At 46.5% G+C, this 22,244-nt stretch overlaps 2 protein-coding genes and 2 non-coding genes across 7 annotated transcripts; all 4 read right to left on the reverse strand.

Annotated features, from left to right (window-relative positions):
• Window positions 1–5,972: 5,972 nt before the first annotated feature.
• On the reverse strand, window positions 5,973–8,639 carry Rasl11a (RAS like family 11 member A). The gene is made up of 4 exons (XM_075972115.1): window positions 8,412–8,639; window positions 8,088–8,144; window positions 7,889–7,968; window positions 5,973–6,676 (listed from the first exon to the last, which is right to left on the reverse strand). Exons 1-4 carry the CDS (start codon window positions 8,533–8,535, stop codon window positions 6,209–6,211), a joined length of 729 nt encoding a protein of 242 aa, XP_075828230.1. The 5' UTR covers window positions 8,536–8,639; the 3' UTR covers window positions 5,973–6,208.
• Window positions 8,640–18,445: 9,806 nt separating this feature from the next.
• Window positions 18,446–22,023, reverse strand: Rpl21 (ribosomal protein L21). Of its 4 annotated transcripts, none has more exons than XM_075972257.1 (6): window positions 22,003–22,023; window positions 20,617–20,695; window positions 20,281–20,342; window positions 19,304–19,416; window positions 18,734–18,884; window positions 18,446–18,588 (listed from the first exon to the last, which is right to left on the reverse strand). In XM_075972257.1, exons 2-6 carry the CDS (start codon window positions 20,681–20,683, stop codon window positions 18,499–18,501), a joined length of 483 nt encoding a protein of 160 aa, XP_075828372.1. In that variant the 5' UTR covers window positions 20,684–20,695; window positions 22,003–22,023; the 3' UTR covers window positions 18,446–18,498. The 4 variants fall into 4 exon arrangements, with proteins under 4 accessions (XP_075828372.1, XP_075828363.1, XP_075828382.1 ...); XM_075972248.1 differs by having other exon boundaries at window positions 21,999–22,022; XM_075972267.1 differs by having other exon boundaries at window positions 21,995–22,014.
• LOC142842837 (small nucleolar RNA SNORA27) lies at window positions 19,137–19,265 on the reverse strand. Its single transcript, XR_012909498.1, has one exon. It is a non-coding gene; the product is annotated as a small nucleolar RNA SNORA27 (small nucleolar RNA).
• On the reverse strand, window positions 19,508–19,578 carry LOC142842820 (small nucleolar RNA SNORD102). The gene has a single exon (XR_012909481.1). It is a non-coding gene; the product is annotated as a small nucleolar RNA SNORD102 (small nucleolar RNA).
• Window positions 22,024–22,244: the final 221 nt, after the last annotated feature.

Genomic DNA, 22,244 nt, shown 5'->3' on the forward strand with positions numbered 1-22,244 from the left:
TCCGTGTTTCTGTCCCGAGTTCTGGGACTTCTATCCTGGAACACAGATGATGGCATTTGGATTTTTTGTGTTTCTTCTCCCTTCATTTTTGTGGGGTTGGCTTAGAGTGAGCAAGCTTCCTCTTGATGGCCCAACTGAGTCCAAATCCTCAGATTTTCTTCCTAACACACAGATCCAACAGCTCCCCACTTCCTCATGAATGCCGTGTTTATATCCTCCATCTCCAAGACAACCATCCCAGGAGCTTCCTAGATACTCTCTAAACATTATGAGCCCCAGGGGACCAGGCCACCAATCAGCATGAGGCTGGGACAGGGACAACCGGCCATTAAGCTCTGTAAGAGTGGTCAATCTGTTTTCCTGTTGAGTCATTTCTGGGGAACTGAATCCACTAGTGGAAGCGTTGGGGTCCTAGGGAATCTGCTACTTGTGATGCCGTGGGCAGAAATATACGGCGTTACACCCTCCCCTTAGCCCATCAGCCTGCCTGAGCGCACGGAGCCCAGGACTCTGTTTGAAACTGCCCTGGGAGGCCGGGCGATGGTGGCACACGCCTTTAATCCCAGCACTCGGGAGGCAGAGGCAGGCGGATCTCTGTGAGTTCGAGACCAGCCTAGTCTACAGAGCTAGTTCCAGGACAGGCTCCAAAGCCACAGAGAAACCCTGTCTCGAAAAACCAAAAAAAAAAAGAAAGAAAGAAAGAAAGAAAGAAAGAAAGAAACTGCCCTGGGAATCATCTTTTGAGCCCTGTGAGCCAAACCTGTTGCTTGGCTTTCTTATTGAAAATATCCTAATCGGGTGTCTGATCTTAGATCGTTGCTAGCAGAAGGGGCCCTGACACCAGGCAGTGATCTGATAGTCATGGCGATGATCAGAGACTCAGCTGTTCCCGAGTCTACATGCACAAGCTAAGACACATAAGAAGAAGCTGAACCATGTAACAATGGGAACAGTCACCTTTGTTCAGAGGTGGTGAAACCCAATGGAGGAATTAAAGTTTCCAAAGATGAAAGGATTCTAAGTAACATTTTTCAGTGTTTAGAACCTGTCCCCTCCCACTATGACACATGCTGGGCAAACTCTACAACCCAGCTGTATCCCCAGCTCTCCTTTTTTTTTAAATGTTTATTTATTTATTATGTATACAATATTGTCTGTATGTATGTTTGCAGGCCAGAAGAAAGCACCAGACCTCATTACAGATGGTTGTGAGCCACCATGTGGTTGCCGGGAATTGAACTCAGGACCTTTGGAAGAGCAGGCAATGCTCTTAACCACTGAGCCATCTCTCCAGCCCCCCCCCCCAGCTCTCCTTTTACTTTTTATTTTGAGAGTAAGTTGGCCAGGCTGACCTTGAACTGACGATCTCCTGCCTTGGCCTCCCCGGGAGCTGATACTGTAGGCCTGTACCACCAGATCCTGCTTGCATACTCTCTTAGACACGAACTGTTTAATTTTGTTGACTTTCTTTGATATTGCAGGTCTGGGTAGAGGCGTGCTTGAGTGGAAGGGTAATGGCCTGTGTTATAGACTGGATCTAGAATGTTCTCACAAAGTCTCGTATCAAAACCTTGGCTGCAGACCATCATGGAAACTTTAGAAACTGGAGTCTAATATGGGGAAGTTAGAACACTGGGGCTGTGTCCATGAAAGGGATCATGGAACTCCAGCCCCCTTTCTTCTCCCTCACTGCTTCCCAGCAACGACACACCCCGAAGCTCTTCGGTCCCATAGGTTTCTGCTATTACATTCTGTCTCCACGCAGGCCCAAGAAAACGGACCAAGCGGCCATGCACTGAAGCCCTGAACTGGTGAATGAAACCAACCTTTCTTCCTTTGAAGATGATTTTCCCCAGCATCTTGTCACAGTGATGTCACGGGCTGCCGTCTGCAGCAGCTGAACTGTCTGCTCTTTGCTTAGTAAAAGTCATTTAAAACACCTTCCGTCCTTACTTTGCAGGTGTCCTCATTCGCTTCCTTATAATTTCCTATGACTTTCCTTTGGCACGAATAAGAGAATAGAACATTCATTCAGTTGTATGTTTATTGAAAAATGATTATTCCCGGCTGGGGACATACCTCAGCTGGTAGAGTGCTCTCTTACAGTGAGCCCTGGGTTTAGTCTCCAGCCCTGCAAAAAACTGGGTGTGTTGGTGCATGCCTGTAACCCCAGTGTACATGTCTTTCTTAGACCGCCAGCCCCTGGTTCATGACACAGAGACTAATTACAAATGCTCAACCTTAGCTTGTCTCTAGCTAACATTATTTTCTTTCTTTAGCTTAAATAAACTCATAGCTATTCATCTGTGTGCTGCCTGAGGCTTGTTTACCTCATCCACATACTATCTGTCCTGCTTTCTGCTTCTTCCACATCTGGCTGGCTGGTACCCAGCTGGCCGGCTGGCTGGCTCCCCTTTTCTCTCTGCCAACCAACCCTGCCTCTCCCGCCTCTGCCTAGCTATTGGCCGTTCAGCTTTTCATTAGATCGATCAGGTGCCTTAGGCAGGTAAGGTAAAACATCTTTACATAGTTAGACAAATATTCTATTCCACAACATCCCAGTACTCTAGAGGTGGGGGCAGAAGGATCAAGCAAGGTACACATGGAATTTAAGACTCACTTGGGTTACAAGAGACCATGTCGAAACAAGACAAGACAAATGAAAACAAAATACCTCCTAGGCTGTGGGTATTAGCAGAATGAAGCCAGTATACTAAGTCATAAAATACGGTTACTGCCCTTGGGGGCATTCTTTCTAACATGAGTGTTTCTGGTGCCACTGGGTGATAGAACTCGGATAAGGACCCAAAAAAGGCATCCCAGAGCTGACTCTAACATACAGCATGGGACATGAGTCCTGGAAGAAAAGTTAGTTAGTGCTCACTTAGGTAAGGACTAGGTGAAAGTATGTGAGGCCTAGGGAGAGTTTGTGCCAAGGTGGGGAGCATGGAAGAGCCTGGAGTATACTGAGAATGCACACAGTCCTATCAGAAGAGCCTGGGGTATACTGAGAATGCACACAGTCCTATGGGAAGAGCCTGGGGTATACTGAGAATGCACACAGTCCTATAGGAAGAGCCTGGGGTATACTGAGAATGCACACAGTCCTATAGGAAGAGCCTGGGGTATACTGAGAATGCACACAGTCCTATAGGAAGAGCCTGGGGTATACTGAGAATGCACACAGTCCTATAGGAAGAGCCTGGGGTATACTGAGAATGCACACAGTCCTATAGGAAGAGCCTGGGGTATACTGAGAATGCACACAGTCCTATCAGAGAGCCTGGGGTATACTGAGAATGCACACAGTCCTATCAGAGAGCCTGGGGTATACTGAGAATGCACACAGTCCTATAGGAAGAGCCTGGGGTATACTGAGAATGCACACAGTCCTATAGGAAGAGCCTGGGGTATACTGAGAATGCACACAGTCCTATAGGAAGAGCCTGGGGTATACTGAGAATGCACACAGTCCTATCAGAAGAGCCTGGGGTATACTGAGAATGCACACAGTCCTATCGGAAGAGCCTGGGGTATACTGAGAATGCACACAGTCCTATCAGAAGAGCCTGGGGTATACTGAGAATGCACACAGTCCTATCGGAAGAGCCTGGGGTATACTGAGGATGCACACAGTCCTATTGGAAGAGCCTGGGGTATACTGAGGATGCACACAGTCCTATGGGAAGAGCCTGGGGTATACTGAGAATGCACACAGTCCTATCAGAAGAGTCTGGGGTATACTGAGAATGCACACAGTCCTATCAGAAGAGCCTGGGGTATACTGAGAATGCACACAGTCCTATCAGAAGAGCCTGGGGTATACTGAGAATGCACACAGTCCTATAGGAAGAGCCTGGGGTATACTGAGAAGGATATTGGAAGAGCCTGGGGTATACTGAGAATGCACACAGTCCTATGGGAAGAGCCTGGGGTATACTGAGAATGCACACAGTCCTATCGGAAGAGCCTGGGGTATACTGAGAATGCACACAGTCCTATCGGAAGAGCCTGGGGTATACTGAGGATGGCACACAGTCCTATTGTGTCAATTGTCAGGTGGAGTGTGTATGTATATACATGTGTGTGTATGTGTATACATGTGCATGTCTGTGTGTTGGAGAGAGAAGATAATGAAACTGGAGAGATGATACATAATCTTCATGGTATTGCTCATTTATATTGTCTGCCATAGGTAACTTGGACCCAGTTAAGTGTGTTCAGTCATGAAAATCGACCAAGAACTGCTGTTGGTGAGGTTGTTCTGGTATGAAAAATTAGAAAGATGTTACACAGGGACCCAGAGGTTAAGAGCAGTGACTGCTCTTCCAGAGGTTATGAGTTTAGTTCCCAGCAACCACATGGTGGTTCACAATCTTCTAAAGTGATATCTGATGCCCTCTTCTGGCATTCAGGCAAACTTGCAGACAGAATACTGTATATATAATAAATAAAATAAATCATAACAGGAGGCTGGAGAGATGGCTCAGCAGTTAAGAGCATTGCCTGCTCTTCCAAAGGTCCTGAGTTCTATTCCCAGCAACCACATGGTGGCTCACAACCATCTGTAATGAGATCTGGTGCCCTCTTCTGTCCTACAGTCATACACACAGACAGAATATTGTATACATAATAAATATAAATATAAATAAATAAATCATAACAAAAAAAGATGTGGCTGGGCGGTTGTGGCACCTGCCTTTAATCCCAGCACTTGGGAGGCAGAGGCAGAAGCAGAGGCAGGTGGATCTCACAGTACTGACAGTGCCGGTGCCTTGAGAGGAGAGTCTCACCCTCCAGCAGTGTCCCGTGAGCCTTATTAGACTCCATCTGTAAGTTAGTATTCCACTTACTGATCTAAACTCTGGATTTCAAGACCTGTATACCCTTGAGTTTCCCAGTGCCTTGAAAGCTGAAGCTGCGGCCAGATTCTCCCTAACAGGGTCCTGAGGCGCTAAAGCTCAGGCTCACCCTTCAACCCCTGCACTCCCCTCCTTGTTTCACTCAGTGTCCATAATGCCCAGCAAGTCAGCTTCTTCCTAAAGGCTGGGGTGAAGCTCAGCGCTGGAGTGTAAGCCCCTGGGTTCAACTCCCAAGACCTCCCCAAACAAGATACATCTCAAACGTCAATTCTACTCTCTTTCTCCTAGAGGCTTCCACCCTGATGCTGAAGGAGACGCCAACCGCTTTGGACCGTGCTCACCAGGCAGTCAGTGCCCCTCAGCCATGGAGTGTCTTCACTGGGAAATCATGTCTCACCGCTTTCCCACTCTGGTATTGTGAGCCCAAGAAAGTCGTCTTTGGCCATTTTATTTCCATATACAGCAGAAGTTCTGGGATGTAGGAAGGGAGGAGAATGGAGGCCACTCTCGGAGGGTAAGGCTCACTTCCTGACATAGTCCTGGAAAAGGGGATTTTCTTTCCTCTCTGGACAGTACTGGGGAATCAAACCAAGGAACTTGAGCCCACTAAACCTGCATTTTACCACTGAGCTCCATCCCAAGATGCTGGTGTTAGGACAGAATTTCCATACATGGTTCAGGCAGGGTCTGACACTTGCGCTTCTGCCCCAGACTTCTGGGCGCTAGAGTCCCAGGCATGTGCCAGCATCTAGCTGGGCTTTTGTTTTCTAAAATATTCTGTGCAGAGGCTACACTGTCATTTGTACAGATAAGTAAGTAATAATGGGAGTTTGTAGCATTCGGCCATCAGTTCCCAATGTATCCCTGTGCTGTAAAGCCAGCGTTAACTTCCTGACTGTGAAGAACTGCCTCAATTAAGGACATCCTGTAGCTATTCAAACCCCCTTCCCTCCTCTGCATACCTCTCTCTCCCACAGCTGACTCCCTCCGCATGACCCCCTCCCTACTGCAAGACACCAATCAGAGTTCAGACTCAAGGCCAAGCACTGAGCACTTCTGGGCTCTGGTGCAAGCTAGATTTCTATAAAAAGACATTCAGAAAACAAGGAATCATACTGCCATTTTGCCTTTAATGGAAAAGTGGCTAACAGTTACAGTAAAAAAAAAATCCAACTTCTAGTCAATCATTGTTTGAATTTTCAGAAATACACATACACTTGAAAGCCAATAAGATCATTATAAAAATAAACTCTCAATATGTTTTAAAGGGGAAAGGCCCAGTCTTTGTGGCTGCACAAATGCTTAATAATAATAATAATAAAAGTCACCAGTCTATCTGAGATGGCTCAACCCAGAGCAGAGGGGGCTTTTACTTTGGAGGACAGGGCCTGCCTGAAGCGCCTCTTCAGGTCCTGCATGTTGGGGGAGCGAGGCCGGGGGATGATGGAGGCCCTCCTCCGCTCCCCACTGAGGCTGTGCAGCTTGCTCACTTCTTTGCAGAGATGTTGAAACACGTCACAGACGTCTTCGTAGTTTTCACTAGTGGAAATTTCAAGGAAGAGACTGCCTAGCTCATTGGCTAGCTGAAGACCGTCCTGTGTCTGCACCTGCCGGGCATGCAAAAGGTCTGCTTTGTTGCCCACGATGATGACAGGGGCTTTCCCATCAGGGTGGACCTTCCGGATATTCTGGTAAAGGGGCCGAATGGACTGGTAGCTCTCATAGTCTGTGATGGAATAGACCAGCAGAAAGCCCTCGGCCCACTGCACGCACTTGGACAGGGAATCCACCGTTTGACTGAGGTTGTCTTGGGCCTGAGGAAGAACAAAATGTGACCTGGTCAAAGATGCTCAAACATGACACTGGAGTAACCCTCAAGGGAACACTGACAGGGTGGAGTCACGGCTAAATGCAGTAGTCAGGCCTCATTTCTGCAAAAGGCTTTTACAGAGAAAGCCTCAGATCAAGGCTTGCCCTGGATTCTTTTCTGAGCTGATGTGGATGTACACATCTAACCCCCCCCCCACCCCCACTCCCACTCAACACACAGTCTCCAATGAACTCTGATGACTTAGGAATAATTACAGACCAGAATGGCTTAGTTTTCAGGGAACTAATTCATAACAAACAAAACTCTGGAAACAATCCAACATAAATATCTATTCCCAAGCCCATAAAAAAATATTTTTAGCAGTCAACTTCTTGAGAATGTTCAGAAACAAATTCCTTTCTCTGCACTCTTCCACGCGACCTTTCCTCCCCAGAAGGACTGAGCAATTAATTAAGTTGCATTCCTGATTGATGGCCAAGAGGTTATCTGATTGCAATTACTGGCTTGGAGAAACAGCCCCTAACCTTTTTGGCAGCCCTGGCCAGGAAGCAGGCGCTTTCCCTCCAGAATCCCACCTACTGCTTGCTCCTTTAATGTGGGGCTAGGATTTGAACCCTGGACCTGTGAGCAAGTCCTTACTACTGGGCTACATCCCCAGCTATAGCCACCACCGTCACCACCACACATCCCTACACCCCCACCCCCACCCCCGAGCTGTTGTCTTCAAATTGCTCCTGAATATTCTCTGAAAGTGTTCATACCTGCCTAAGCCCAGGCAATTATGATCAGCCAGAGCTGCAAAAGAAGCTATGGCTGAGGGGGACCGCTGACGGGGAGGAATGTGCCTTAACCTGTAATCCCCACACTTGGGAGGCTGAGGCATCAAAGATTATAGTAAATCCAAGTCAGGCCTGATCTACAAAGCAAGTGGTAGGTCAGCCAGGGCTACATAGAAAAACACAATCTTTAAAATAACTAGGTAATTAAACGTTGTGTTTAAAAGCAAACTAGTTCTGATCAACTATTCCTTTCCCCCTTGGAGGGCATCCAACATCCCAACCCTCAGCTCACACACCGCCTACATTTAAATGCACATTTGACATGCTGAAACATCTCACTGGGACCCAGAGGCAATCGCCTCAATGTTAGATGCAGCTGCACAACACACACTACACACCCTACTGACAACCCTTACCTGGATACCCCCCGGAGTGTCCTGGATCTGCAGAGATAGCTGGTCCCCCTCCACATAGACGAGTCTTGAATACAGTTTGCCTGTACAACGAAGAGGAGTTTGCATTTGAGTTTCCACGCTCTGATCAGCGAAAGAAAGAGGAGAGAGGGAGGACAGACTGACTTAAGCACAAAAATCAAGGAGCATGAAGCCATCTAACCTGTGTTGGGTTCGTAGTCGCCGATGAATCTCTTTGTTAAGAAGCGCACAATCATTGCTGAAAAGCGAAAAAAATCGACTTAAGAAGTGGGTCAAGTTGGTTACCCTCACCGGAACAGCGCACGTTTCCCCAGGTTCCCGGGGGGAAATTGACTTCCCCGCGGGACACGATGGATAAGACTGGAGTGACCCTCAACAACCGCCAACCCCGTCCAGAGCTCAGGAGTGGATTGTCAGAGAAGACAGGCGGTGGTCTTCCCTCATCCCCGGGGGTGGGGACCGACCCCTGCTGTCGTTGGGCAGCGCACTCCCTTGCCCCACTCACCGCTTTTGCCTACACGACCCGCGCCTAGCACCGCCAGTTTGATATCCTTGGGCAGGAGGTAGTCGGAGGAGGATTCGGGAATGGGAGCCAGCAGAAAGTGCCCAGACATGGTTGGTGGACGCATGGGCGCGTCCCGGGACCGCGCTGCAGGATAGCCGACTGGACACGCGGCAACTCAGGGCGCCAGGATGCGGCGCGGCCAGCAGAGTTGTGCCCGGCTCTCGGTTTTTAAAGAGCTCGGGGAGTGCGGTGGCCGCCTTTAGCGCCTCCTACTCCCCGCCCCTTCCTGGAAGGGTGGGAGTCGCGCGCGCAGGGGACCGTCACCCGCGGGCGTGTGCACCACCTGGCTGCCTGACGCGCTCAGCTCACCCAGTTGCGCGGGTCCCAGGCGATGGAGCCCAAGGGAGTCTCTGCTCAAATTGTGCCTGCCGGGTCCTGATGGCACCCGCAGCCGCGGCGGTCAGCCTGGACCACTAGCCTGGAGCATGAACCTGAGAGTGGAGCTGAACCCCCAGAAAGAGCAAAAGCGGCAACTGACTGGATGTTTGTGGGACAATGGGAAGAAGAGATCCATTCTTTTTGTGCCTTTGATTGTCAGAATGCTGACAGGAACTCTAGATTTGATCTTAAGCACCCTGTAAATTGGGTGTGCTGGCATACACACCTGCTACTCTAGGTGGTGGAGACAGGAGGGTCAGAAGTTCAAGGTCCTCCTTGGCTACAATAAGGTTTGAATTCGAGGTCAGCATGGACTACATAAGACCCTGTCTCAAACGTACATCTATAAATAAATAAGTAAATAATAAAAAAATAAATTTACTCATTCGGTATCAATCAAGGTAATTGCAGTCACTTACCTGTGACCTCCCTTAGGGGGCAGTCGTTGCCTGCAGCTCAGCATCCAAACCCAGCCAGTCCCTTTTCTGCAGTTCTAGGGTGAACTGACTCAGACTCAGGGAGCTTGATTCTGGCCTGATTGACCCCGGTAAATACCACCCTGCGCACTTGGCTCCTGGATCTACTTTACTGTTGAAGCGTTTCCTGGAAGGTACTGGTGGAATTTAGGATAGAGGGTGTGAGTAGGAGGAAGGGGGCACAGGAGATAAATATGGCTGGTTCTTGGATCCCACCATAACGAGACAGAAGCCTTGCAATCTCCTGTGGTTCCCTCTCATGTGCCAGACTGCCTCCGAGACAGCCCTACCCTTAGTCATTCCCTTTCTCTATCCTGGGCTTATCAGCTTGCATGGCATGACAAACCACACAGAACTGAATGGCTCAGTGCAGCATTTACTTCTGTTCTTAATCTAGGGCAGTTTGACAAGCTTGATTAAGCTCTCTGAGGCGGTAGCAGAGAACTTAGGAACCCTAGGGAAATGAGAGGCTGGCTTGCTCCACCAGACCCACTCCGGTCTGGCAGCTAACTGCTGGCTCATCCAGGCGGTTGGCAAGGCTTGTCCTTGGAGTGGTTGAGCAGAGCTCCAAGACAGTGAGTGGAAGTAGACAGGGCCCTTGGAGGCTGGACGGCTCTACAGCAGACCCCATCCCCTCTGATGCATTCTGTCAACCAAAGCAAAGCACGAGGCCAGCATACGTTCAAAAGACGGGGTTATCATGCATCACCCCTTTAAGGACAGAGTAGCAAGCCATAGTGGGAAGGGCCAGCATGTAGCAAGGGACAGAATGGGGTCTAGTTTTGCTGTTGAAAATGCTAGCGGATGTGCTTCCATTCAGCAAGTCGCCCGAATCAGGTCCTGTGACCGACCCCTCTTGACCACGCCCTTCACATTACTGGTTTCTTCTGCTCACATCCTGGGTGTCTCCCTGCCTGCCCTACTCCTCTTCTTTCTCAACTAAAGAATACAGGAGGTTCCTTCAGCTAGAATAGATGCATCTCTGTTTACTTGCCCCCCCTCTTGAAGACACAGTGGGATCCCTGCCAGCATTGCTACCTCCATCTTAGCCTCTCAGGATCCCTTGGAAGTCTCAGTTTCAACTGTCATTACAGTTGGAATATTTGTTTGCTGTTTCCACAGGGAGGATTCCTACCTACCCTTTTCCCCAGCAAGTGGGGATATTTAAAGGGGCAACCCCCCCCCAAAGAAACACAGGCATGTACACGCACACACCATTTGGCTGACCTTCTGAGTGACTGGATGTTGACTCCACTGTATGAAATGGAACAGTCGAAAGTCCTGTTTACATCTATTGTTATGATGCTCTTGGAAAAAGATGCTCCAAGAAATGCCTGGGATGAACTGCCACAGCTAAGTGGTACTGACTTTAATTTTGTCACAAGGTAGTCATCTTTCCCTTTCAGTTTAATCACAGAGACATGAAGTGGGGCTTTTCTCCCTAACTGAAGGAAAAACCTGGGCACCAAGAATACAAGACCCGTTTAAGGAGCCACTGAAGCACTGCTGCTTTCCAGGGCTGTGAAGCTCTGTGGAGGCTGGACTGTTGTTTCTTGGAGTCTCTTGGCCTCTCCCTGATGGACACAAGATGATTTCTGGAGCATCAAGTCCAGAAATAGAGAGGGAGGGGAGGCCTGCCTTGCTTTCCCTCTTTAACTATGAAATTAAACGATTCTTGGGGGTGGGGACATAGCTCAGTGGCAGAGCCTTTGCCTAGTACACCCTGGGGCTTGGGTTCTACCCTTAGCTCAGCAAATAGCACTCAGGAAATAAAGGCAAGAGGATCATAAATTCAAGGCTATCCTTGACTAATAGTAAGTTAGAGGCCATCCTGGGTTACATGAGACACCGCCTAAAAGAAAAATCTTATCTTAATAGCAAGAGCAGGAAAGTTAAAACGAAGGAGAGCGACGATCCAAACAGCTGGCAAAGGAGGTTGGGACGGCCATGCCGGCCATGACTGGCGTGGGTGATCGTGATTCCTCCTGGATAGATCGTGATTCCTCCTGGATAGAGACACTATTAACATGAAAAATGAAACAGAGAATGGGGGTTGAGCAGGGGATAATTTAATCTGTCACAAACTCCCTTAGCGGAATGTCCAAGAGAAAACAACAAAACAAAGCAGAGGAAGCCTTGTTCTAAACTTGAGGCTATCACTTCACTCCATTTACTGCATTCCCTGTCCCTCAGTTTAAGGCAGCGTTCTCAGCCTTCCAGTGCTACCTCATGTTGAGGTGATCAACCATAAAACTATTAATTTTACTACTGTAATGAATTGTAAATGTAATGTAAATGTCTGTATGCAGGATATCTGACATGCGACCCTTGTGAAGGGGCCTTTCAACCCTCAAGGGGGTGGCAACCCCCTGCCTTAAACACTCAATAAGGAATTCTACAGCCTGGTCTGTCCGGTGGTGATTACGCTCCAGGTTGCATTTACAGTGCACCTTGCTTGGAAGAGCTTGAAATGCGTCTCTATTCTCCTTGGGAAAGCTCTTCACATTTATAGATACACAAAACAAGCTGAACCTTCAGCGAAGACAATAAGCCACCACACTGGGGAATTATAAATAGGCTCTCCTGAATCGATGCTGCCTGGGTTCTATTTTGTTTCATTCTTGTGTCCAGAGTTATGTAAAGCTATGGTAAAAGCTTTAAGCCAATGTGACACAGACAGGCTGAATGGTTTTTATAAAGATAATAGGAATGCGTGGGCATAAACACTACACAAATCTGTGGATGGCTAGAATGAGTGTGAAGGGCAGAATCTGCAAATAGCAAATAATACCGGCTGGGCAAGTTATTAACTCTTTCCTAGCCGTGAATTCAAGCTCTTCAGTGAGATTTGCCCAGGGGCCCACTCTAGTTCATGACCATTTCCACCTACCATTCATACGTACAGTCAACCAATGCTTTGCATTGTGTCTAAAGTCCCTGACTACTGAGCTTAAGGGTGCTTCGGAGACTGTACCTGTGAGCTTCTCCCCAGGACAGGAATCAGGCTTCTGCACTCTACCAACTCCCTCCATTATCTCAACTTATCCATCAGAATAACTTAAGACCCAGTCCTTGCAAGGCCCGGTGATGGGTGCTGGTACAAACCACAAGAGAACAGTTACTCTGTGGTACCAGAACTGAGTATCAGACACTCCTGCATGTTTTCAGACACGCTGTAGTGAAAGAATCAACTTAATTCATCAACTATAAAATACTTATATATACAAAAAAATTTTCAGCCGGGCGGTGGTGGTGCATGCCTTTAATCCCAGCACTCGGGAGGCAGAGGCAGGCGGATCTCTGTGAGTTCGAGGCCAGCCTGGTCTACAAGAGCTAGTTCCAGGACAGGCACCAAAAACTAGAGAAACCACCCTGTCTCGAAAATCAAAAAAAAAAAAATAGCCGGGCAGTGGTGGCGCACGCCTTTAATCCCAGCACTCGGGAGGCAGAGGCAGGCGGATCTCTGTGAGTTCGAGACCAGCCTGGTCTACAGAGCTAGTTCCAGGACAGGCTCCAAGCCACAGAGAAACCCTGTCTCGAAAAAAATAAAATAAAATAAAAAGCAAACAAAAAATTTTTCAAATATTATTTCCTGTGTGTGTGTGTGTGTGTAGGCCACAATTCAATCTCAAGCATTATTGTTTTGGTTTTGTTTTTGGTAGGATTTTTATTTTTGAGACAGGGTCTCAACTGTGTAACCCTAGATGTCCTGGAATTCACTCTGTAGACCAGGCAGGCCTCAATCTCAGAGATCCACCTGTCTCTGCCTCCCGAGACCTGGGACTAAAGGCGTGTGCTGTGCCCTGTGATGGTCTGCATTTTCAGCAGGTTCATAGGTGACTGGTACGATATAGCTAGAGAACCAAAGAAAGCAACCCGTGGTGGGGCTGCAAGGAGCCCCTGGAAAAGAAAACCGGTTGGTCTGCCAAGTATTAAGGAGATAAAAAAAATAATTTGAAAAAAGTCTCCAAATGTGCTAACTAGCAGGATTTTGGCAGCCTCTGTGGATAGTTGCATCAGAATGGTGGAGGTGGAAGCCAGATTTGTAGTGAGCAACCAGATTTAGCTACAAAAGGGACCGGGAAGGCACAGGAAAAGGCTGCTGCTTGTCTGAAGTCAAGGAAGTGGCAAGTAGAAAGGGACAAGATGCCAGGACCAAAAGAATCAGTGACCATGCGAGGGCAGAAAGCTGCAGTCCACTCCATTACTGTCCAATCCACTGCTGTCTCACTGCATCCTCAATAAACTATGGGGGTGGGGTGGCCAGGAACAAGAGTCCTGCCACCAACCGTCCTTTGTGTCCTCCTTTCCGTTCCTAGTGCCCTTTGGCTTGTCTTCTATACCTTCCAGGTTGTCACAGCTTTCTGCAGGGTTGTGTGGCTGGGTCTTCTTTGCCCTCTGTTGACTGCAGTTAAGTATTCCTGACCTTCATAGGAAGCTGCAAATGATAAGTTGATTAAAAACTCAGACTCCCCAAAAAAAAAAGATATATTGGGTCATAAATACTATAAAGGAACAAAAAATGATAAAGGAGATCGCTATTTTTATAGGCCATTAAGAGACAGTCTTGACAAAATCTGGGCAGAGGTTGAATATGGAAAGGGGACAGACCACAGGCATCTATGTAGGACAAGCTTTCCAGCAAAGGAAACACCAAGCACAAAAGCTTTGAAGAAGGGTGTGCCTGGCATATCAAAGGCACAGCAAGGAAGGGAAAAGTAACCAAATCCAAGCTCTGGGCTAGAAGTCACACAAGGAAAATGTCAGAAAGCCACAGCTCGGGTGGAGGACTTTGTAGGTCAGGGTCACTGTCTGGATATAAATGATATTCAAAACCATAAAACCAAAATTCATCTGATTAAGGCACTTCAATAATGGTCAGAAAGTCAGCCCCACCCCCCACAAATTGCAAAGATGAAAGTAAACAAAATCCAAACTCATTTACATTTTCTCCTGCCAAATTTGCAAAGTCTTAATAACTGATGCTGGTAAAAGCCCTTAGAGAAAGCTATTTTTGTTTTCTCAGCACAGGGTTTCTCTGTGTGGCCCTGGCTGTTCTGGAACTAGTTCTGTAGACCAGGGTGGTCTTCGAATTCACAGAGATCTGCCTGATCTAGCCCTCCTGTGATGGTACTGTATATTGTATTAAAGGCATCAGCCAGGAAAGCCCAGCTTTTTTTCAGTTTTTAAAGATACATTCTTTTTTAATTTATGTATGTGTTCAGGTCATATCCCCTTGACGCTGGAGTTAGAGGCAGTTGCAAGCTGCCTATGCAGGTGCCTCTGGCAGAACAGCACATGCTCTGAACCACCAAGCCATCTCTAACTTGTATTTTTTTTCTCCATGTTATAGATGTGCACCACTTTTGCGCTGAACACTCAGTGGCCAGAATAGGGTATTGGATCCCCTGGGACTAGACCTACAGATGGTCCTGTGTCACCATGTGAGTGGGTGCTGAGAACTAAACCTGTTCCTCTGCCAGAGCAGCCAGTACTCTTAACCATAAAGCCATCTCTCCAGTCCCCTTTGTTAATCACTTGCCAAAATAACTCAAGCATCAGCAAATCACATTCTTTTACCCAGAACTGTGAAGAAGCCTATCTTTAAAGAGTATGCATATTGCCGGGTGGTGGTGGCACACGGCTTTGCCTTTAATCCCAGCACTCGGGAGGCAGAGGCAGGAGGATCTCTGTGAGTTCGAGGCCAGCCTGGTCTACAAGAGCTAGTTCCAGGACAGAAACCAAAAAGCTATGGAGAAACCCTGTCTCGAAAAAGAAAAAAAGATTATGTATATTCACAGCTTGGCCATTTGTGTTTTAGGAAATTGTTGTGCTGTACACCAAATGGAAAGAATTTTCTGAATAGGTGTCCTTAAAATAACAGTGCCCCTAATCCAATGGTTCTCAACCTTTGGGCTGCAACGGGGGGTTGCACATCAGATATTTGTGACTCATACCAATAGTAAAGAAATAATTTTATGGTTGGGCTACAGCATTAGGAAGGTTAAGAACCACTGTAATCACTTCTACTGGTGGTTGTTCCTTTCCTCATTCTCAACTTCATTACCCCTTCTGAATGGAGGTTTCTCTTCGGGTCACAGTAAACCATAAATCATAGACTGTTAGGGCACAAGGACCTTCAGGAATCATTCATTCTGGCCCCAGTGCCATGTTATTGAAAAGGCAACAGATAGTGAAGACTACAAGACTTTCTGGGAAAGAACAAAGCACTGTCTTAGATCTCCCAGTTTTTTCCACATCACAGGAGGATCAAACAATGCCAAGTATTCACAAGCAAAATGGTAACCAGACTTCAGAAAGTCTTCTAAAGAATGGCAGAGGGCTGGAGAGATGGCTCAGAGGTTAAGAGCATTGCCTGCTCTTCCAAAGGTCCTGAGTTCAGTTCCCAGCAACCACATGGTGGCTCACAACCATCTGTAAAGAGGTCTGGCGCCCTCTTCTGGCCTTCAGGCATACAGACAGAATATTGTATACATAATAAATAAATATTTTAAAAAAAAAAAAAAAAAAAAAAAAAGAATGGCAGAAAATAAGACCAGTTTGGCCAGGCAGCGGTGGTACACACCTTAAAGGATTAAATCCCAATGCTCAGGAGGTAGATCTCTGTAAATTCAAGGCCAGCTTGGCCTACAAAGTGATTTCTAAAACTGTCAGCGCTACACAGAAAAACCCTCTCAAAAACCCAAAGGTCCCCTATCTTTTTTTGTTTTGTTCTTTGAGACAGGATTTCTCTGTGTTAATAGTCCTTGCTGTCATGGAATTCACTCTGTAGACCAGACTGGCCTCAAACTCAAAAGATCCACCTGCCTCTGCCTCCCTAGTGCTGAGATTAAAGGCGTGCACTATATTTTTTTAAAGGCCACTCATACACATTGGCTACTGGAGTCAAGCTGTGTTGAAGAAATTTGGGTGCATACTGGTGTCAAAGCTCAGCTCTGCCAGATTCTTGCAGTTAACTTATGCATAAAACACAGCAGTCCTTACATATCACAAGCTGTCATGAGGATGAAATAGTATACCCTAACAGATCGTCAGAAACCTTGGTACTAGCCAGGCTGGGGTGGTGCATGCCTTTAATCCCAGCACTTGGGAAGCAGAGGTAGGTGAATATCTCTGAGTTTAAGGCCAGACTGGTCTAAAGAGCAAGTTCCAGGACAGGCTCCAAAACTACACAGAGATACTGTCTCAAAGGGGGAAAAAAAAAAGGCCTTGGTACTATTATCAATAAAAAAGGCAGAGGGCTGTAAGTTATTCAGAGGATGGTGGCCTCTGATATAAGCGGTAGAACAGATGGTCAAGACCCTCCTTGCCTTGCCCAGAGCTGCCAACCAATGTTGCTTGCAAGCAGGTGGATGGCCACCATCTAGCTGGTACACCCACCTACCTTACCTTAATAGCAAACACAGCAGCCAAGAACTCTTATGGAGCTCCGGCAAAACCCTTATCTTTTGTGTTCCTGCTGCAGGAAATCAAAGCCCTGGTTGTGAGAGAAACATCTGAGAACTGTGGGTTTTGTTTTGGATCAGAGTATCATTACGTACTAATTCTGACTATATAGCTGCCTGCTTGTTACAGGAATTTAGCAGTCACTGTATCCTAGGTAGATATTAGAACAGCTATTTTTTTTAAATATTTTATTTATTATGTGTACAATATTCTGTGTGTATGCCTGCAGGCCAGAAGAGGGCACCAGACCCCATTACAGATGGTCATGAGCCACAATGTGGTTGCTGGGAATTGAACTCAGGACCTTTGGAAGAGCAGGCAATGCTCTTAACCTCTGAGCCATCTCTCCAGCCCCCAGAACAGCTATTTTTTTTATAAGTGCTTTGACCTTGAAGAATCTTTGTGGAAAAGAGATTGTTTTCTGTGATCCACAGAACTTTTTACTTAAAGAGCATAGGTCACAAGACACCTCAGGCACACCTGAGACTTGTATTACTGTGTATTGCAAATGATACATAAGGACTAGTCAGAGGGGCATGTGACATGTAAATTATATTTAGGGACCTTGACATGAGGAAATATTTTCTAACAATAAATATGCCTTTGTAAGGCTGTTTGGGCTTCTGTCCATCAGAGTCTGCACCTTCCCGATGCCACAAAGACCTTAAATTTCATCTAATACCTTCTTTCTTCATCCAACTAGCACTACACGTGCACCCTAACATTTGGCCCCACGCATACCCAGTAAGGTATGAGGTCACACAGCAGCCAGCTGGCAGCTACATTTTGAAGTATTTTAGATTTGGATGCTGGGAAGCTATTCTGCACTCAAAAGAAAACTAAGTCCATAGCTGACTGGCACTTAAGAGTCTGGACTAGGAGTATCACCTAAATGGACTTTAGAGAAAAGCTCAAGACCAAGACACTAAATACAACATGAAGAGCACCAGAAGGGTGAACCTGGATAGACCCAAGAACAAAGAACATGAAACTGACCAGACCTGGCAAGGGCAAGATTTTGTTCCAAAGATGGGAGACTGGGCCACTTCAAATATTTAAAATGGGGTCAAAGACATATGACTTCGCTGTTCATAAGGTGACTGCCGTGGCTTTAAATGTGACCCTTCAAAAATCTGTGCTGGACTCACAGTACTCACTGTAAAGAAGCGAGGCTTTGGGGAAAGGTTAGGAAAAGGACCAGGGCTTTTCTCACCAACCAGTGCAAACTGTCCAGGCTATACTTCCACCCCTCTCCTTCTGGCTTAAGTTTTGTTTGCCCCTTTGGAAGATATAGCTGTAAGACACCATTTTCACCATGAGGGAACCATACCTGATCTACATACACAGAACGCTGACAGCCCCTCACTTTGGACAGTGTCATCTCTTTGCTTCAAGATGATCTTGAAGACCCTCCTGCCTCAGCCTCCAAGTGCAAGGATTAGCACTGCACCGGCACACCTGACTGATTCACTAGTTTTTCTATGTCGTCCCCCACCCCACCCAGTGATTTACAACAACTATCTTGGTATTTTTCTAATTAAGAATGTATTTCCAGCACACTAAGTTATATCAATTAGCAGGAAAAAATTAGTAAAATCTGAATAGGAGAGACACAGTGAACCAGCATTTTCTTTCAGAGAGAAGATACCACACTTCAACTTAAGAAAAAACCTTTATAGTCCAGGTCTTTTATTTCTTTTTGTACATCAGGCCATGAATTCGTAGGGAATGGGCTCCAGCAGCTCAGGCTCCTTCCCGTTAGTCCTCACGAAGTGTGCTTCTCTGGGTGGAGCAGGCTGGTAAAGAAAGAAAAGGATTATGGGAAATTTTAAAGTGCTCTTTAGAACCAATTCTTACACTTATTAACAAAATAAAGGGAGCAAAGTTTTTAAAGATTCCTCAATATTAATAGCAATAAACACTGCCTGGTAGGACTCTCACCTGGCGCTTCAGCTGAACCCAGGTGCCCTTCTCTTTGGCTTCCTTTTTCTTCTGGTCGTTCTCCTTCACCCGCTTCAGGAAGCTGTCTCTGCTCTTTGAGTGCTTGATGTGTTCAATCCGCACATTAATTCTCTTGGCAAGAATCTTGCCCCTTAAAAGACCAATAAGTTTCTAAGTACTTCATTCAAAACCCAACAGAAACGTACACTGTTCCAACAGTAAGTTAGCACCACACTCACGCTTGTCAATCGCTCTCACCCAAAGGAAGAGGCCGAGAGCACATTTTAAAGCCACTTTCCTGATGAGCATGGTCTGAAACCAAACCAGGCTAATGAAGCTTGTGATGAACTTTTAATACTACCGACACACCAGCACCAACCACTACAGACTTCTCAGTGAATGTCAATGTATCCCCTGACAGGTTACAAGACAAACACTTAAGTTTGCCTGAGTTTTAAAAGGTTATTTCCTTTGCCCCACTTGAATGGCCAATGAAGACATTAAGTCCAATTGGCAAAGTGAAAGGGGGTGTGTAACCGACTACTTAGTCACAAACGGCATTCTACTTACTTAACTTGCTTGTTTACAATGATGCCCACAGCATGCTGGGTGACATTGTAGACTCTTCCGGTTTTGCCATGGTAACATTTATGGGGCATTCCTTTTTGAACAGTGCCCATTCCCTAGTCAAGAGACAAAGTATTTTTTTTTACAGCAATTCCTCTTTTCAAATCCTTTTAAGTAAGCAAAGCTCCCTTTAAATGGCAACTCAAGAACTCTCAGAGCCGGTGAAATGCGGTTTTCACATTGCATCAAGCAATCAAATTGACAATCATCATTAAGTTCCAGAGTGCCAGAACATACCCAACTATTCAGAGTGTAGCCTTCACTGGAATTTTCATAAAAAGTAACTATAACAGCAAATTTTGATTATTATCTTTTTGAGATATGGTCTAACTGTATAGCCCCAGCTGTTTTAACTCAAGAAATTTGCCTGCCTCTGCCTCTTGAGAATAAAAGCATGATTCAGCACTCTTTTTTGTTTTGTTTTTTGAGACGTTTCTATGTTGCTCTGGCTGACCTCAAACCCATTTGAGTGCTGGGATTAAAGGCATGTGCCACCAAAGGCTGCCTGCATTCTCAACTAATTTTAAAGTTCATCTTTTACCCCCTCCCCATTTGCATTATTAAATTCAAATCATTAAACCAACAGCTCTAACTTTTTTTTCAAAACAAAGTTTCTGTGTAACTGCACTGGCTGTCCTGGGACTTACTTTCAAGAGCCAGAGATTCATCTGCCTCTGCCTTCTTAGTCCTGGGATTAAAGACGTGTATGACCACTGCCCAGCTAGTTCCTAACTTTTCCCCCTACCCACAGGGTTTCTCTGTGTAGCCCCAGCTGTCCTGGAACTCGCTTTGTACACCAGACTGGCCTTTAACTCAAGAGATCCGCCTGCCTTTCTAATGCTGGGATTAAAGACGTGCGCCACCACCGCCTGGCCTAGTCCCTCACTTCTAATATTGACTTTTCCTCCACTCTAATTTACCTTGATGTCTACAATATCGCCCTTCTTGTAGATTCGCATGTACGTGGCCAAAGGAACAACTCCTACAAAAAAAAAGCATCAAGATTAATGTCTAGAGCTACAAGGAGCACTTCCATAACTGTACTAGTTATAAACACAAAGCACAAATCTTTGGCAGTTCCATTAAGTATAATGGACAATTTCTCATTATAAGCACTGCCAGTTAAATACTTCCTTCCAGGGTTAAGCCTGCACATCACGGAAGTTATCAGACTGTGAGATCCATCCTTTTGCTCAGGACAGAATACAGGTGCATGCTGTGAACCAGAGGTAAATAAAAACACAAATATCACTTACCATGTTTCCTAAAGGGCCTAGAAAACATATAGCGAGTGCCCCTCCTCTTTCCCTTTGTGTTTGTCATTTTGGCGAGTTACTGAAACCAGAAAAGTTAGCAGTCAAAAACAATTTAAATTTAATGTTCAACTATCCCCTTAAAATTCATCAATCAACAATATAAAAAGCTGGACCACCATACACCGCCCAATCTTGTCACATACACCAGGCTCCCTCAAACTCAGTATCTCCCCGTCTAGGCCTCCCAAGCGCTAGGATTGTAAATGGGTGTTCATGATTCCTCAAGGATTAAATAGAAAGTTTTTTTTTAAATAAAATTCTGCCACTAAAACCAGGACTAGCATGTTAAAATTCAAGCCAAAACACCTTCCTATTAGAATACAGTACACACCAATGAATACCACAACGCATCTACAAGTAGAACAGTCTAAAAGGCCAGGGACACTGCAACCAACTCCAGGATAATCTTGTGGTTGGAGACTACAGAATTCAAGCCTGCACTTTGTTAATAAGTTAATCCTTATTAACTTAATTTCCCGTCAAAAAAATCTCTTAATTCTACACTTCCATTTGCTAATGAATTAGATGTACAGAATCAGATCCCTGATAAATCTAAGGCAAGCCTCGATAAAGAGGCTCCTTTATAGCAAGACTCGTGCTATAAAGACCTACTTAAGTTGACATTCCTAACTGTAAGTGATTTCCCATTTTTACAAACATTCATACTAAATAACATCTGTAAAGAGCCCCAAGCGGCTCTGGGCACAAGGAGAGTACTCAATCGGCAGCTAGTTTAGCACCATCTTACCTACTACAGATATTTAGAACCAGATATTGTTTTCCAACAAGCCAATAGGTTTAGTAACTCCAACTCCAGTTATTCAGAGCTTAACTGCCTGCTACTCCTGGTCATTATTCCGAGCCACAAGGGAACCCCCAAAGCATGATGTGTTAGAAGCATCGGTGTAACAGCCGTAAGGTTACCGTCCCTTCCTACGCTCTTAGGGCCAAACATGCAAAGTGCGGACTGTTTCACGCATCCCAAGGAGGGAGTCTCCTTCACATCATTGCCCGGGCTCACTCGGCGGGAACCTTCCTTGCCAGAGCGAAGTCCAGGCTTGCACACACCCAACTCTCGTTAAGACCCACTGCGACTTTTAAGCCTTAACCCGACACCACATGCTCATGTCTAGGGTTAGGCGGACGCCCGGATACCACGACTGAGCCAGGCCCGGCTTCTCCGGATAAAAGCCCCCGCCACCCATCACCCAAGCCAATGGCCTCCAGACAGTCTCCCCACGACCCTAACATGCAGCCTCCGCGGGCTGAGCCCCTCGTGCAGCTTGTGAGGAGCGAAAGCCGCGAGAGCCACGCGCACCCACCAACCTGAAAGATGGCTACCGCGGCCGAAAGGAAGGGGGCGGGGCCGCGCGCTCTTACAAGGACCGCGGGCTGCCCGCGGCACCGCCTGAAGAGAAACGCCGGGCCTGCGAGGCTCTTCGAGAGAACCGCGTCACCATGATAACCTGGAGACGCTGTGAGGACGCTCTCCCCTGCGGAGACTAAAGGCAGCCGGCTAAACCAAACTCACACAGGCATTATGTTAGACAGCCCGGAATGGGGTCCTC

Source organism: Microtus pennsylvanicus, chromosome 1 (assembly GCF_037038515.1).
Source record: "Microtus pennsylvanicus isolate mMicPen1 chromosome 1, mMicPen1.hap1, whole genome shotgun sequence".
In the NCBI taxonomy this organism is placed as follows: Eukaryota; Metazoa; Chordata; class Mammalia; order Rodentia; family Cricetidae; genus Microtus; species Microtus pennsylvanicus.

Coding starts and splice junctions, on each gene's coding strand:
- Rasl11a (XM_075972115.1), bottom strand. CDS start 8,535: ATGCGTCCACCAACCATGTCTGGGCACTTTCTGCTGGCTCCCATTCCC. Junction 7,969..8,087: donor CGACTACGAACCCAACACAG/GTTAGATGGCTT, acceptor TTCGTTGTACAG/GCAAACTGTATTCAAGACTC. Junction 6,677..7,888: donor ACACTCCGGGGGGTATCCAG/GTAAGGGTTGTC, acceptor GTTCTTCCTCAG/GCCCAAGACAACCTCAGTCA.
- Rpl21 (XM_075972257.1), bottom strand. CDS start 20,683: ATGACAAACACAAAGGGAAAGAGGAGGGGCACTCGCTATATGTTTTCT. Junction 19,417..20,280: donor GCGATATTGTAGACATCAAG/GTAAATTAGAGT, acceptor TCTCTTGACTAG/GGAATGGGCACTGTTCAAAA. Junction 18,885..19,303: donor ATTGTAAACAAGCAAGTTAA/GTAAGTAGAATG, acceptor TGGTCTTTTAAG/GGGCAAGATTCTTGCCAAGA.